The following is a 14639-nucleotide window of genomic DNA, read 5'->3' as shown; positions in this document are numbered from 1 at the left end:
TATATTGTGGATTTTTAACCTAAATCCAATGATACCTTTATTTTGCAGAACATTGTGGCCTAATGACATCTTTGGCAGCCCCTCTGAGGATGAGATCCAAACTTTACTCAACATTTACTTCAGACACCAAACCTTGGGTCAGACGGGAACATTTGCTTTGGTGGGTTCAAAGCAGGACCTGACGGAAATTTCTCTCAGGCTAATGGAACTCAACTGTGAGACTCGGGACATGCTCCAACGAGCCCAAGGCTACAAAGCTATTACAGCCTTTCTCCCGGACTCCAGGGTTTCAGGCTCAACTCTCTGATGGCGGTGTGCTACTTTTGCGGAACCCTGCATCACCCCAAACTTTACTACCTTGTCTGAGGCAGCTGCTATTATTTCAGACATTAACAAAAACTCTCTTCTCCTTTTGCAGAGATAACCAAAACCTTGGATCCTTCCTTTTTCTTTGAGAATCTAAATTATCTTGTGATTTTTAGACATGCAGCAATAACATTTTAAAATGGTTTACTTAACTGTTGTATCACATTTGTTCTATTCTTGCAAAATAATGCAATTTGTTAAACAGCAAACATTTGCTACTAGGAGAAACAACTGTTCCATTTAACCAATCGCATACGAAAGTGAAGGGATTCTGTACCAGTTGTGTGAATTTAATTGTCAAGGGAAAATGTGCAATCCTTTACTGAAGTGGAAGACCTCTCTGTCTGCTGAAAGAATGTATTGGAAAACACTGTCAGAAGATGGTAAAGGGAGGCGTCAATATCTTATTGTGTTAATTCCTTTGTGTGTTTATGTGTGCTCAAACGTATTGGTTGAGCATGAGTGTGTGAATTAAATTATGACGACGATCACGGATGGAATTATTGATTCCGATTTGTATGAGCGGTTTGTGTTAAAGTACTCTGACTTGGTGCAGTCTACTGTAATGTCAAACCTGCAGCTACCATGTGGGTTATCTGTTATTACAAATATCTTACTGTACCTTTTAAGTGAGTAGCATTTTTCAGATATGTCTATTATTTATATTTCATGCAAGAGAAAATATGCTTTCATCATCTAGATTTATAGAAATATATATATTTTGTTTAACTGGTTATTCCTGCCAAGCTTGCATATTTTATGCACTATAAAACAAATACTATGAGCATCACTACCAGTCAAAAGTTTGTGGACAACTTGCTGTATAGGCAAATGTGGCTCAGTCGGTACAGTTGACATAATGCAATTGGAATATTGTAGGGTTTCATTCCTTCAGGCAAGGCACTTAACCTCAAGCCGCCAGAAATTTGCATATGTGTGTATGAATGTGTGCCCGTTAGTGAGCTTGATTAGGTAGATGTGGTTGCTCAGTGCTTTGCATGTTATGTAAATTCAGTTCTATTACATTGTCGTTCAGTGGGAATGTGTAAAATATGTCCAAACTTTTGCCTGGAAGTGTATATATCTAGAAATATTTTGACTGACGGTTAATTTGTAAATAGAGAAATTGGGACTTTGTATGTTAGATTGTATTTTTATGAAGGCGAATTTTAAGTTGCACAAAAAATTGGTATTTACATATTCATAAAGATTCCAAAATTTCTGTTGAGCCCTTTTTCCCTGTATATACTGTCTGTTTAGTCAATTACTTTTTGTTTTCTGTAAACTTATGTAACAATAAAATATACATTTGTTAGCTAAAGGCTCCTATTGCCATTTGTGGAAGAAAATGTCATGATGGGTTAACGGAGGCAAGCCCAAGATGCAGAACACACACGGAGGAGGCAGGGGAAAAGTTCAAAATGTTTAATAAAGTCCAAAATCACAAAGTTTAACACTGGGACTGAAAAGGGTCTGGGGCTGGTTCACTGGAGTCTGTGCAGGGAGCGGGGGATGGCTGGATAACAGAGAACAACAGGGAATAGTCCACATGGGAACCTCTAGGGAAACTCCTCAAAGAAGTCTTCAAGTTCAAACCACGTAGGGATCCTCGGGTTGGCTCAACAGGGCGGGTTAGCAGGTTGGGCTTTCCAAGAGCTTCTGACTTGAGACTGGTTTCCTGTGATACAGCTCTCCCAGAGCTGCAGACCAGAGACAGGGTTCCAGTGAGGGTGCTCTCCCAGAGCTTCACAAGGAGACAGGAGGTTAAGCTCATCCAGAGCTTTCACGAAGAGACAGGAGGTTAAGCTCATCCTGAGCTTTCACGAGGAGACTGGGGTTTAAGCTCATCCAGAGCTTCACGAGGGGACAGGATTCCTGAGAGGCACAGAAAAGGAGAGATTAGAATCTGGTCTCAACCTAGGAACAACCAAGACTCAGTCTATCCCTTATCAAAAAGAGGTTTATTCAAGTATACTAAAAGTGCACTAATTTCATACTTAAAATCCGGCAGTGTACTTAAAGTTTACTTTTTCTAAACTATATTTCATATACTTTACAATAGTATAGTCAAGTGTACTTGACTTATACTGATAAGTATAAAAAGAAGTCTACGGGTAAGTAAATCAATACAATGCCTATACTTTAATACTGAATCTTGTACTTGTATTATGGTATATTGCTTTTTTTCTTATTTCTGCCACAAAGTACTAATACATGTGCTGATCCAGTAAACAATGAAAGATAAAGTACGTGACTCATGCTTATATTTGTATTTTTACTACACTTGTTTTCAGGCATTAACCCTGTTTTAAACTTTCATATTCAAGATCATATAGTGCTGGTGTTTAAAAGTTTACAGTATATTGATTTGTATGTAATTTATTTATCTTTGTGTAACTTAAAATATACACAGACACAGAGAAACATTTGACTGACTTTATTGGTCAAGTTCTAGTCTCTCTCAAAAGCATTTGGCAATGGTGTTATGTACAAAGCATCATCTCTTTCAACAAGAACACATTTGGTTAGAAGCATGTCAGGCCACACAGCGTTAACAGTTTCAGTTTTTTTAACCTCAAATAAGAAAGTACTTTGTATGTTGATCTGTGAATCTTTACATACAGGTCTGTCTAATTTAGCAAGTACTTCAACTAAAACACAACACATTTTGGTACAAGAACACAAAGCAGAAATTTCATGTGAACATTTTTGTTTAAAAATAACCAAGTCATTTGTTAAACAAAGTGTTCCGTCTTTTAAGCATACAGCACTGTTGTATCTCTTTTTCAATTTGTCATACTTTTGACTATGATACAGAACTCCATTGACCAAAAAACGGTTGAAAGACCAGAAGCAGTTGCTTAGATTTCCACACAACTTTGCAATTGCAAGCCTATACGAAATTTTGATAGATTTTTGCATTGTTGGATTACCAAAACCCCTAACACTTTCAGTTAGTACTTTACAACTTTCAGTTTTTCTTTTGTTAAAGTAAAGTTCCTCAAAAAAAGATCGAACCTTTTCATTTTCTGGAGGGATAGTGTTCTTGGCCCTTTCTGGTAATTCTCTCCACAACAGAAATGTTCTGACTATTTGTGAGGGGACATACTGTGTTCCATTAAAATACTTCTTGAGTGTGCCCATATTTGATTCAAATGAAAACGTTGATGTAGCCCACAATGGCCCCCATTGTTTTACACTGTGAGCAGTGTGTGTTAGCAAATGGATATTAAAAGTCATGTTATTTTTTCCATACAGTCTTTGGAACACAATCACAAATTTTTTTAGAGCTAGCTCGGCGACCAAAATGCTTTCAGTCTTTATAGTATGCTGCAATAGTGTATATATGCCAAACACAAGTAGGAACAGATGGTTCCAAAATCTTGCAGGGAGTATGCCTTTCAATACAGGTAGAGAATAGAAAAGGAGGAATGCACGCCACTCTGAAGCTTTCCAGAACTTCCGTTCAGACAGTGATCTTGTTGTCCTTGTAATTTCAACAGGTGGTTTTATTTTTGCAAGTCGCCTGTCAACTTCATTAATCTCTTTACCTATGAACCAGGGTGAATCTTTGTTTGATGAATCAAACCAAAGTGTAGAGAGCTGCCGAGTGATTCCAAGGCACACATTGTGCTGGTAGTCAGGAATGAAGCCATTTATCATTTGGAAATGTTGAAGCTGCATTAAAGGAGATGGCCCCTTGACACCACACACTGGCTCATCAGTTGTACCTGACATTGCATGACTGTAATGATCCCTCTCATTTCTAAGTGGGGGTTCAGGTTGTTCATATGGATACGTCTTACCTCCTTTGTGCAAGCAAAAATCACAGCCGTAAAAGCCGTTGAACTGTTTAGTGTTGCGAAGCAATGGACGAGCCACAGAATCAGAGGAACAAATCAGCACAAACACTTTGGAAACATGACTGTGTCCCTTTCTGTCTTGCCAGGCAATACCATCAGCCTCTAATTTTGCAGCTTCTTCAACAAATGGTGTCAGCAAAGTAATCATTGATGGTTTAGCTGGCCCAAACCATAATGCTGACATCAAAATGTGCCGTTTTCTTTCTTCAGGTTCCAGTTCAATTATCTGGGACTGAATTGGCCAAATGCTGCATTTTGAGCTTTTGAACACTGGTGCACCATCACAATTCCAAATCAGAGTCAAATCATCTTTTCCAAGAACTTCATTGGCCACCAATTTCTGATACTCTTCACCAGACTGTATGTCAGTTAAAACACCAGAGGACCTAGTTTTATCTGTAAGGCTTACATCAAGTTCTTGCAGAAGTTGTTTAATCTGTGCATGAAGGGGAATTACCAGAAAGTAGAAGCCATTTTTTAAACTTCTGTTGGCATCAAACGCTTTGTTGCAAAGGGTACACTGAGAGTTACAGTGTGCACTATTGCCAAGGTATGCAAGGCATTTTTCACAATAAAAGTGAATTTCAGATTGAGATGAACCTTTAAATTCTTTGTGGAAAAGGTAGTGTGAGGATGGAATCAGACCTGGAAACATTAGGTTAAACATTTCCAGTAAGTGAGTAACTGCCTTGCCAGTTAAGTTGTGTCGCAGCACATAAGACATTAGCATCAGTAGACTTTCTCCCTTTGAAATAGATGCACCAGGATATAGGGGGTTGTCACCATCTGCTTGGTCTTCAGAGCCCTATAGATACAAGGAAAAGAGAAAATATGTATGAATGAAAATGAACAGCAGCAAACTTGAGCAGTAATCTCCATCTAGCATAAAGCATTTTACCTATAGCAAAATTGAAAAACAATTAATGCTTAGTTTTGAAAGTAACTCCCTTCTTTATCATTATTATGTATTGTGTCCAAAGGTTTTAATTTTTTTGTAACAGCCCTACTACTACTAGCACTATGTTTTCAAACTACTTTCTACATACCGCTTTAAGTTTGGGTGTCTTTTCTCCAGCATTATTCCCCTCCATCATGTCTTCATCATCAGCATGGTTTTCACCTTGATTACTAGACGTATCAGTCAAGTTGTCTTCAGAATATGACACAGCTTCTTCATTCTACAGGTTAACAAAGAAAAAAAGGAGTAGTTGAAGAAATTAATTTAAAAGAGAAGGCATTTATATATAGAACACATATATAAACTACCACATACAAAAGTTAATTTACCTCTGGAATGTGTACATCCAAAATGCATGTGGTCATGCTCTCAGTACTGAGTTCCTCATCTTCCCCTTCACTAGTGGAAGTGTCCATACAGTGTTCTTCTGTGTTCATTTTGTTATCATTCTACATATGAACAAAAGAAACAGAGTTGAAAATATATTTTTATAAGAATGTTTGGATTTGTGCAGCTAGTGTGCTGTTGATTTTTGCTGGGTTAGGCTAAAGGATAGGTCAGCTACTACAGCAAACTGCTTTTACTGTGAAATGTGTGTACCATTGACAAATTGAGGGTGTAATTAGAACCCCCTGAAGAGTATTACTCTGATGATGAAATTGGCCTAGTGCATTACCCTATCCACTAAAAGAGCAAACAAAAAATCCCAATAAGGCTAAAACTGTAATTAGAAGTGTACCTTTTGTATTATATCAATCATGGTAGTTGTGGAAGAGTTGTCATTATTGAGTTCGTCCTCATTGCTGGAACTGCTGGGTTCTTCCTCTCCATCAGTCAAAGTGTTACTCATGGGATCGTCTGTGTTGCTGTCAACATTACAGCCAGTATTCTACAGATTGAAAACATAAATAATGAATACCTAAATGAATTACATGTGGACTGGTTGGGCAAACTCCCATGAACCCTCAAGCACCCTACAGAGGGTGTAGAGCTGGTCCACCGTTCCACGGCCAGGACGAAAACCACACTGCTCCTCCTGCAGCCGAGGTTCGACAATCAGCCGGACTCTCCTCTCCAGCACCCTGGCATAGGCCTTTCCGGGGAGGCTGAGGAGTGTGATTCCCCGATAGTTGGAACACACCCTCCGGTCCCCCTTCTTGTGGAGGGGAACCACCACCCCAGTCTGCCAATCCAGGGGAACTGTCCCCGACCTCCACGCGATGTTGAAGAGATATATATATATATATATATATATATATATATATATATATATATATATATATATATATAAGAATTTACCAGGCATTCACCATGGTGGCTAGCATGGAATGCTAGCATGGAATGCTAGCCACAATGACTAGGAGAGCTAGCTAGCTGTTTTGAACTTTGACATTGAAATCATAGTAGTCTGAATTCCTTATCTCTTACTTACTTTTACTTTCCATCTGTGCTTGGTACTCCTTGGGACATCTGCTGTATAATCCTCCAAATATCTTTGATAAGGTCCACGACGTTTTGCCATAGCTCTAATGGGCTCATTCACAAGAGGTTTTCTTCTCTCTACCCCTCCTGACGTCACCTGACCTTGTCCGTTTCCGCCCATGTTCCCGCCTCTCTACCAGGCAGCCAATAGGAAGCCCGATAGCAAATTCCCGCTCATCGCTGCGTTAACCCTTTTCTCCCCCCCAAAAAAGGGGAAAAAAGCTCCTATTCCCAGAACGTATTTTCATGATACAGAGATGGAATTTGCCCTTTATTATTTTAAAGACAAGACTGTGGAAGTTGGGAAAACGTCATGGATAAGTCCTATTGATCAGCAACAATGTCCTAAAATAATAACTGAGTGCCCTAATCTAGAAGATGAAGATGGATGGATGGAGGTAAAGTGGGACGTCAAAGGCAGAAAAAAGTCCAACGGTCAAACCTTTTTTCCTGCCAAGGTTTTAATGTTTGATGGTAAGCTTAATTTTTACTTCCTATAGTTATCTATATTCATTTATTAGTTCGCTTTGCAATGCCCAGTTATGCTGCTTTTTTTTTTTTTTTTTTTTTTTTTTTTTAAAGATAACCTACAAGCTAGCAAAAAGATACATTATTCAACATTTTTTTAGGAGGTTAGTTCATATGTAGGCAATTAACAATAACGTTGAAAGAATTGGTTGAGGACTACTATGAACTGTAATTTTTATAAGTATTTTTTAAATTACATTATGTATTTTTATTATAGTCCTAACTTGATTTTGCAAAGAAATTATAAGGTGACATGCAGTGGTGGTTCTAGACGAAATTTACCAGGGGGGCCAAGGTGGGGCCAGTGTTTTTTCATAGGGGCACAGAATAAACAGGTAAACAATAAAACAGGGCAATATTTAATTGTCTAATAATATTAAGGGGAGCCACTTGTGGCTCTGGAACTACAGAAACTACTGAAACACTTTAATTTTTAAAACCTTGTTGTAAAACTGTACAGGTAAAAAACTTAGATTGGTCAAAATGACCAAGCAGTTATGTGCATATAATAAGAAGTGTATTAAATGTGTTGTCCTTAATACAGGGGCCCTAAAAGGGGCCAGGACCATTTCTATAGGGGCACTGGCCCCTGTTACCCCCTGTCTAGAGCCGCCCCTGGTGACATGGTATTTAAACCATGTTGCACTCAAAAAATATATCCTTTTATGTGCACATAATTTTGATCAAGCGAGTCATAAGTTTCTGATGGGATTAAAAGAATAAAAAAATATCAGGCCACCACAACACAAAATGTAGCATGTTTCAGGAGTGGGCCTTAAAAGACACAGGATAATAGGAATGACACACTAAATTAACAGAACGTGTATTACAATTTGCTGAATATGATTTAATATTGCAACTTAATTTTTTCATGTTTTAATAGTTTATTTAGTATAGATAATTCACAACACGTCATCTCAATGCACTTTAAAATCTCTGTTTTTAACTGGACCACGTCTCTTACACAGACAACTACAGTGACCTCTGCAAGAAGAGACAAAAATTCATAAATGGTGAAGACATCTGGCAAGAAGCCCCCAAGCGGAAGAGTAAACCAAACAGCAAATGGAAAGATTTTGAAGAGGAGGACCATGAAGGTCAAACAAAAAAGGTAGCTGCCCGCATAAATAACTCAGCATAAGACGAGTCTATTGTAATTCAGAAGAAAAGTAACATTTCTATTGGATTGTTAAAATGTATTCATACATTTTGAAATCTTGTTGTGATCCATCGGTAACTAGAGTAAATCATCATTAATTGTGATGCTAGACCGTATTGTATTGTATTGTTATAACCCGTTATAACAATACAGAACTGAATTAAAATTGTCACAGAAAATGAAGAAAGCAACCGCCCCAGAAAAAGACTCAGCAAACCAAATGATAGAGGAGCTGAAGAAGAAGTTGGCCAAAAAAATAAATTCAGAGGTAAAATTTTTGACTGTATTTTAATTGGTGTAATTTAAGCTAGTGTAATTGCTATGGTGTGAAATTTACTGCAATTTAGAATGCTGTAGGTAACTCAAATGAGGAGTCATCAGATGAGGAGCAGCTTCCCAGAAACTGGAGTGTGGCACAGCAGAGACTTAAAAAGCTCCAGAGAGAGAACAAGAGCCTGAAAGAAGCCCATGTGAAAGACATCCTAGATGCCATGAGAGGTATTTATTTATAATTCAATTCAAGCAAAGCAAATTGTTAAACACAGTTTTTTAAGCCAAATAAGGAAAAGGACCCTAATCTAGCTTCAGTCTTCTACTTAAATTTTAAAGCAGATCCGATACACCTTGCAATATATGAAATAAAGAAAAATATGCATCTATCTCCTGTGCTAAGAATCTAGCGCTAGCACTAGCCCTGCTGGTTCAGAGAAAAATGGCAGAAAGGAAGAAGAAGCTGTGGGTCAAGGAAACCCTCAGGTTTGTGGAGCGGCTCTGGGAGTTCAGTCTCTTAAACAGCAGTTTCAGGCTTGCCTTAGTTCACCAGTTTTCTGTCAATACACAGCACTACCTTTTGTGTTTTGCTCTCTGGTGTTCCCACCTCTCCTTCTGACTTTTTAATATGCTTAACTTTGACTGCAGCACATGCTGCAGTCAAAGGTTCACACTGCACAGCGGTATGAACGTTGCTTCCTTTCAGAAAGCCCCATTAATCACCCCAGCCTTTATCCCACTCTTCATAACACAAATGACCAATTCAATTTTCTAAAATGGTATCAATACTAATGACACTAAGCTTTTGTTTCCATGTTTCCTCCCTTGTTTTCATTTGTTTTTAGAGCTTCCAGCAGTGGTGACACAGCTGAAAGATGTGGTTGAAAGAATCACCAATCAACAACCATTGTCAACAACATCTGTAGAGCCACCAGTTTCTCTACCCATCTCTCCCCAAGTTGTGCCTGACCATAATGATATGGTATTTACCTCAAAATGCATGGATACTATATGTTCCTGACACATATATGAAAGTGTTTGGTGTACAATTTTCCGGTTTATTAACTGTCCACATGGTTTATTATACTCTATATACCACTTATCTTCAGTTAAACTACCTTTAATTTCTTTAAATGTTTGTTCAATGGAGCTGTCTTAAATTTAATGATATTTTCATGGATTCACAATTTGTTTGTTTTGGATAAGTTTTCTACTACTGTCAAATAGATACAGTAGATGACCAAACATTTTAAGCAATTTCACAATAATTATTTGGTGAATAACATTCAAATCTTCGCAGGTGCCCCTTTTGCCAGGGTATGATGTCAAAGTCCCAAGTCAGAAGTTGAAGTCAGTGCGTACTACAAGTTCAGCACTGTACATTGGGGATCTGGCGGTGCTCGTCTATGGTCGAGAAACACTGGCCAACTCAAGTTTGACTGGGAGGCAGTCAGGAGCTCACAAAAATGTGGAGTCGAAGCCACAACTGGACAACACAAAACTTGACGCTATACTTGGTAAGTGCGTGTAATTTAGGACAAAAACCGTCCTTAAAAAAAATTCATACGTGCTGTTTTCTCCTTCTTTTATGAGCAAATGACTGTATTGTTTGGTGTTCTGTAATATTGGTGATGATATATTAATTCAGTTAATATTAGTTTTAATACCAGTAGAGTTACAGTAGGCTGTTTCACAGTGTGTTTATTCCATCCTGGCCTTTTCTGTTTTACAAAGCTTAAGTATTTCAGGTAAATGCACATTTTTCTTTTTTTAAGAGGCCATGAGGCATATCAGTTATTTACTGATGCTACAATCGAGAAAGTGTGTGCGCCATATTTTAAACCAAACAAGGGCCATTTTTGATGGAGACTTATGAGGGATCAAAGCACATCACACTCAACTCAATTCAATTCAATTTTATTTATATAGTGGCAATTCATGAAACATGTCATCTCAAGGTACTTTAAAAAAAATGAATCAGATTATACAGATTGGGTCAGATTATACAGATTGGTAAAAAAAAAAACATTCCTAAATAAGGGAACCAGTTGATTGCATCAAAGTCTCTCCAAGCAGCATCACTCCTGAAGAAGCGTAGAGCCACAGGGAGTCGTCTGCATTGTCCATGGCTTTGCAGCAATCCCTCATACTGAGCAAGCATGAAAGGAAACCTGCTGCTATTAAAAAGGAAGAAACGTGTTTGACAGTATTTATGTCAACAAGTGCTAAACCATTTTGACTTACCTATAATATTGTGTGACTATAGGGCCTTACCAATTTCAGATATTCTGATTGACCCTGAGTCTGCACTTGAGAGGCACTAGTTTCAGAATCTGTGAAAAATGGTATTCTGGACTTTCTGGAGGAGTGAATACTACAAAGTCCATCACTGAATGCTATCAGGGGATAAAAAATATTTAACAATTGGTCTGTATGATATGATTAAATTGTCTTTGTAAAGTGCCTTGAGATAACTTCGCTTTTGAATTGGCGCTATATAAATAAGCTGAATTGAACTTTGTTAACAACATCTTTCTTCTTTGCAGTTTCTGTATATTATAGATTATATTTAAGTTCCAAACATATACGTGAAAAAACATTCTTTTATGGCTGTTTGACATGTGTGTTAGATGTGGATAGTAAAGAAATTTACCAATAAGTAATGTTTTGTTTGTATATTTGTTTTTGTACTCACAGCCTATGCCCAGGCGAAGTTCCCCGACACCGCCATGCAAGATGTCAGGAGGATCATTAGAAAGAAATGCAACAATTTAAGCTATTGAAAGCAACTAGATGAAAAGTCATAAAAATATTGTTTCTTTGAAGATATTTTGTTCCGAAAATGTGCACTTTTCTAAGCTTCTTTTGAAAACCAAGGACTTCAGTTCTCAGTTCTTATTCAGTCCTTATCTGGAACACACTTTTGTTTAGATTTTTGATGTCAATTGCAGTTTTTAATTTTTGACAAAGAATGACTTCATTGTTTTTACATTTTCATATGTAAATGTGTTTACATTTTTATTTTAATATTGAAACCTAAGAACGGTTTGATTTAAGAGAAGCTTTGTTATTTTGAAATGCAGTCTGTAATAGTTTAAGATGGCATTTAGAAAAAAAAACCTATATGTTATATAAATAAACCAAAGTTATCAAGATACTGTCTTGTAATTGTATAAACATATTGCATTATAACTACATTATGGGGTAACTGTAAGGATATGATATCTGATGTGCTACAATATGGTCAGTGAACTTAAGTATACTTATACAAATTAAAATAGCAAAAATAGTATTTTAGTTTCAGTAAATCTTGAATGTGTAAAATATGGACTAGCAGTATATAACTATTATATTGGCAGGATATTGAAGAGTATACTGGTGGTATATTTTAAATATACTTCAACAAACTAAAATGTGAACCACAAGTATACTTTGTAAACTTCTAGTATATAGATTAGTGTACTTGCTTAATAATTTAATGTATACTTTAGTAAACTTAAAATGATCTTGGAACAGTATACTATCAGTATACTTTTGTAAACTTAAAATGATCTTGGAACAGTACTATCAGTATACTTTTGTAAACTTAAAATGATCTTGGAACAGTATACTATCAGTATACTTTTGTAAACTTAAAATGATCTTGGAACAGTATACTATCAGTATACTTTTGTAAACTTAAAAATGTCCCAATTTAGTTCGAAGAAGTATTAAAATAGTATACTTCAAGTGCACTAAAAAGTACATAGCCCGAGTATACTTTCTAAACGTATACTTATACTTAAGTATACTTAATATAATTTACTTAAAGTATACTGCTTTTTGCTAAGGGATAGCAGAAGGTTCAGGAAGCTAACCAACTAAGATCAACACTGCAGTGTGGGATCAAGGTCAGGCAGGAGCTTATAAAGGAGAGGTCTTCTAATGAGAGGATTAGGAACAGGTGAGCAGGAAAGTTCCAGCTCCAGAAGACCCACAGCGCATCCTGCTGGAGACAGAGGGTAATCTCCAGATCCCCACAGTAACTCCAAACCTAAGGGAAAAACAAAGAGAGCAGAAGAGGATCCTCGGCGCCCTCTGGTGGGCAAGCCTGAGGATCCCAACAGAAAAAAGCTTTTAGACTACATAGATCTCTTGTAACTGTTAGCAGAGGAAAGCTGAATCTAAGCCCCAAGAAAAAATGTTTGAGGTGAAATTTGTATCATCTTTAAAGCCTAAAAAGACTTTTTACTTTAAAATAATTCAATCTTAAAGGCTTTTTTTTTTCTTTTTTCAGAAAATGGCTTGACATAACCTGAGATGGATTAGCCTTCAATGGATTAGTTGAATGAATTTCACAATTTCTGATAATCAGTTGTTGATAGTGAATTATCATTTTATTTACAGTAATATCTTTAGCATGATTAGAGATTGTACTATTCTCTAGACCCCAGTTAGCACAACAACTGCTGTAAACAAGATTTTCTTAATACTGTATGAGTTCAATTATGATTTATTTTGAACACTGTGAGGTTTCAAAGAGGCTCCCAATTTTTCCAAATCCAAAGTGCTGTAGGAGAGGAGGTGAAAGCTCAAAATGATAAGAGCAAATTTGATGTAATCTGTTCAACCTGTCACCTAAGCCATGATTTATCGCGCAGACACAATGAAACCACAGCCATATCTCAACATGGTGGAGCAAATACAGCTTCCTTTAAAATAGCATGTTTCTAATTAATCTGTCTTCACTTTTTAAATCCCATTAATAGAATAAACAGTTTGTGTTGTTCTCATAATAAAAGCATCCACAGTAAATAGTATTATAGGCTCAACATTTTTCTGCATTTAATAATGGTTTTAAAAATTTGACTTTTTTTATTATTGTGATAACACTGTCACAAGTACAGCGCAACAAAATTAACTCTCTTCATTTGACCCATCCCTTTGGGAGCAGTGGGCATTCGTTATGCGGCGCCCGGGGAGCAGTGTGGGGTTAAGGGTCTTTGCTCAGGGAGCCAGAGTGGATTATGTGGGAGTGGGGCTTGAACTCAGGATATATATATATATACAATATATAAAATAAAAAAAAAACTGTTTTCTCACCCCTCGTGGGGTGGTATGTGTCATCCTCAAGCTCGGGTCCTCTACCAGAGGCCTGGGAGTTTGAGGGTTCCGCGCAGTATCTTAGCTGTTCCTAGGACTGCGCTCTTCTGGACAGAGACCTCTGATGTTTTACCTGGAATCTGCTGTAGCCACTCTCCCAGTTTGGGGGTCACAGCCCCCAGTGCTCCAATTACCACTGGCACCACTGCTGTTCTTACTTCCCACATCTTTTCTAGCTCCTCTTTCAGCCCTTGGTATTTCTGTATATATTTATGAGTATATATATATATATATATATATATATATACTCCCCATATAAAAGCTGTATTTTAATCTAATCTTTAATTAGAAACCACTTCTGTGTTTACCACTGATCTCTATCTATTAACTGGCCTGCTGATAGGCCTGATACTAGCCGCCATATTGGTACTCCCTAGTTAGACCAAACAGAACGTAAACAATACGTGCACAACAGCATCGAACAATGATGATTCTCATTTTCAGGGGGGCTTAAGGCTTTTAAAATAAAGATAAAGTCATCACTTTGACACACACATGGTGTTTCTTAGCATCTATAAACTACTATAATTTATGGTAAAAAATAGGCACATCATATTACATATTCAGTATGAAGTCTATAAATCATGTAATATAACATATTATACAAATCCATCCCACCAAAACTGATGCATAATAATACTGTAGTATTATAACATTAACTGGTTATGTGTTATATGAAGAATATTACACAAACACACTATCTGATGATGTGCCAAAAGTGCTAAATTGATGACGTACATGTAATATACATGTTTTGGTTAGATTGTTATGGTAATTACATTACATTATATGCTTATTTCAGGCGCTACTCCGTGAAAGTGGGGAGTACCAAGATGGCGGCAGGTGACTTCAGTTTTTTCGGAAAGATCAG

The 14639-nt window shown here is 37.1% G+C and overlaps 3 protein-coding genes across 15 annotated transcripts in view; 2 read left to right on the top strand and 1 right to left on the bottom strand.

Moving 5' to 3' along the window:
• Nucleotides 1-1681, top strand: part of frya (furry homolog a (Drosophila)) — a 69425-nt gene extending 67744 nt beyond the window's left edge. For all 9 annotated transcript variants that reach the window (XM_038294370.1, XM_038294364.1, XM_038294363.1 and 6 more), the window contains one exon: nt 49-1681. In XM_038294370.1, the coding sequence (XP_038150298.1) occupies nt 49-307 (259 nt within the window). In that variant the 3' untranslated portion in view covers nt 308-1681. The remainder of the gene's footprint in view (nt 1-48) is intronic.
• Nucleotides 1682-2788: 1107 nt separating this feature from the next.
• Nucleotides 2789-6807, bottom strand: LOC119789497. 3 transcript variants are annotated; one of them, XM_038294406.1, is made up of 6 exons: nt 6620-6805; nt 6041-6076; nt 5927-6004; nt 5517-5636; nt 5276-5407; nt 2789-5034 (listed from the first exon to the last, which is right to left on the bottom strand). In XM_038294406.1, the coding sequence occupies exons 1-6, from the start codon at nt 6788-6790 to the stop codon at nt 2818-2820; spliced, it is 2754 nt and encodes a 917-aa protein (XP_038150334.1). In that variant the 5' UTR covers nt 6791-6805; the 3' UTR covers nt 2789-2817. The 3 variants fall into 3 exon arrangements, with proteins under 3 accessions (XP_038150334.1, XP_038150333.1, XP_038150335.1); XM_038294405.1 differs by having other exon boundaries at nt 5927-6076; XM_038294407.1 differs by lacking the exon at nt 5517-5636 and having other exon boundaries at nt 5927-6076; nt 6620-6807.
• An 88-nt stretch (nt 6808-6895) lies between these two features.
• Nucleotides 6896-11869, top strand: LOC119789498. 3 transcript variants are annotated; one of them, XM_038294409.1, is made up of 7 exons: nt 6896-7143; nt 8166-8307; nt 8530-8624; nt 8714-8854; nt 9472-9608; nt 9927-10143; nt 11324-11869. In XM_038294409.1, the coding sequence occupies exons 1-7, from the start codon at nt 6927-6929 to the stop codon at nt 11407-11409; spliced, it is 1035 nt and encodes a 344-aa protein (XP_038150337.1). In that variant the 5' UTR covers nt 6896-6926; the 3' UTR covers nt 11410-11869. The 3 variants fall into 3 exon arrangements, with proteins under 3 accessions (XP_038150337.1, XP_038150336.1, XP_038150338.1); XM_038294408.1 differs by having other exon boundaries at nt 8166-8308; nt 8532-8624; nt 8704-8854; XM_038294410.1 differs by lacking the exon at nt 8714-8854.
• The last annotated feature ends 2770 nt before the right edge of the window (nt 11870-14639 follow it).

Source organism: Cyprinodon tularosa, unplaced genomic scaffold (genome assembly GCF_016077235.1).
Source record: "Cyprinodon tularosa strain WSP-4 unplaced genomic scaffold, ASM1607723v1 ctg34, whole genome shotgun sequence".
Taxonomy (NCBI): domain Eukaryota; kingdom Metazoa; phylum Chordata; class Actinopteri; order Cyprinodontiformes; family Cyprinodontidae; genus Cyprinodon; species Cyprinodon tularosa.
The sequence above is the reverse complement of the archived record's forward strand: the minus strand, read 5'-3'. Positions and strand labels throughout refer to the sequence as shown.

What these genes read in the sequence shown, in the direction of transcription:
- LOC119789497 (XM_038294405.1), bottom strand. Translation starts at nt 6,790, where the DNA reads ATGGGCGGAAACGGACAAGGTCAGGTGACGTCAGGAGGGGTAGAGAGA. An exon ending in TGATTGATATAATACAAAAG is followed by an intron (nt 5,637 to 5,926) that starts GTACACTTCTAA and finishes GTTCATATGTAG; the next exon opens with AATGATAACAAAATGAACAC. An exon ending in AGACACCCAAACTTAAAGCG is followed by an intron (nt 5,035 to 5,275) that starts GTATGTAGAAAG and finishes TTGTATCTATAG; the next exon opens with GGCTCTGAAGACCAAGCAGA.
- LOC119789498 (XM_038294408.1), top strand. Translation starts at nt 6,927, where the DNA reads ATGGAATTTGCCCTTTATTATTTTAAAGACAAGACTGTGGAAGTTGGG. An exon ending in CAAGGTTTTAATGTTTGATG is followed by an intron (nt 7,144 to 8,165) that starts GTAAGCTTAATT and finishes TCTCTTACACAG; the next exon opens with ACAACTACAGTGACCTCTGC. An exon ending in AAAACTTGACGCTATACTTG is followed by an intron (nt 10,144 to 11,323) that starts GTAAGTGCGTGT and finishes TTGTACTCACAG; the next exon opens with CCTATGCCCAGGCGAAGTTC.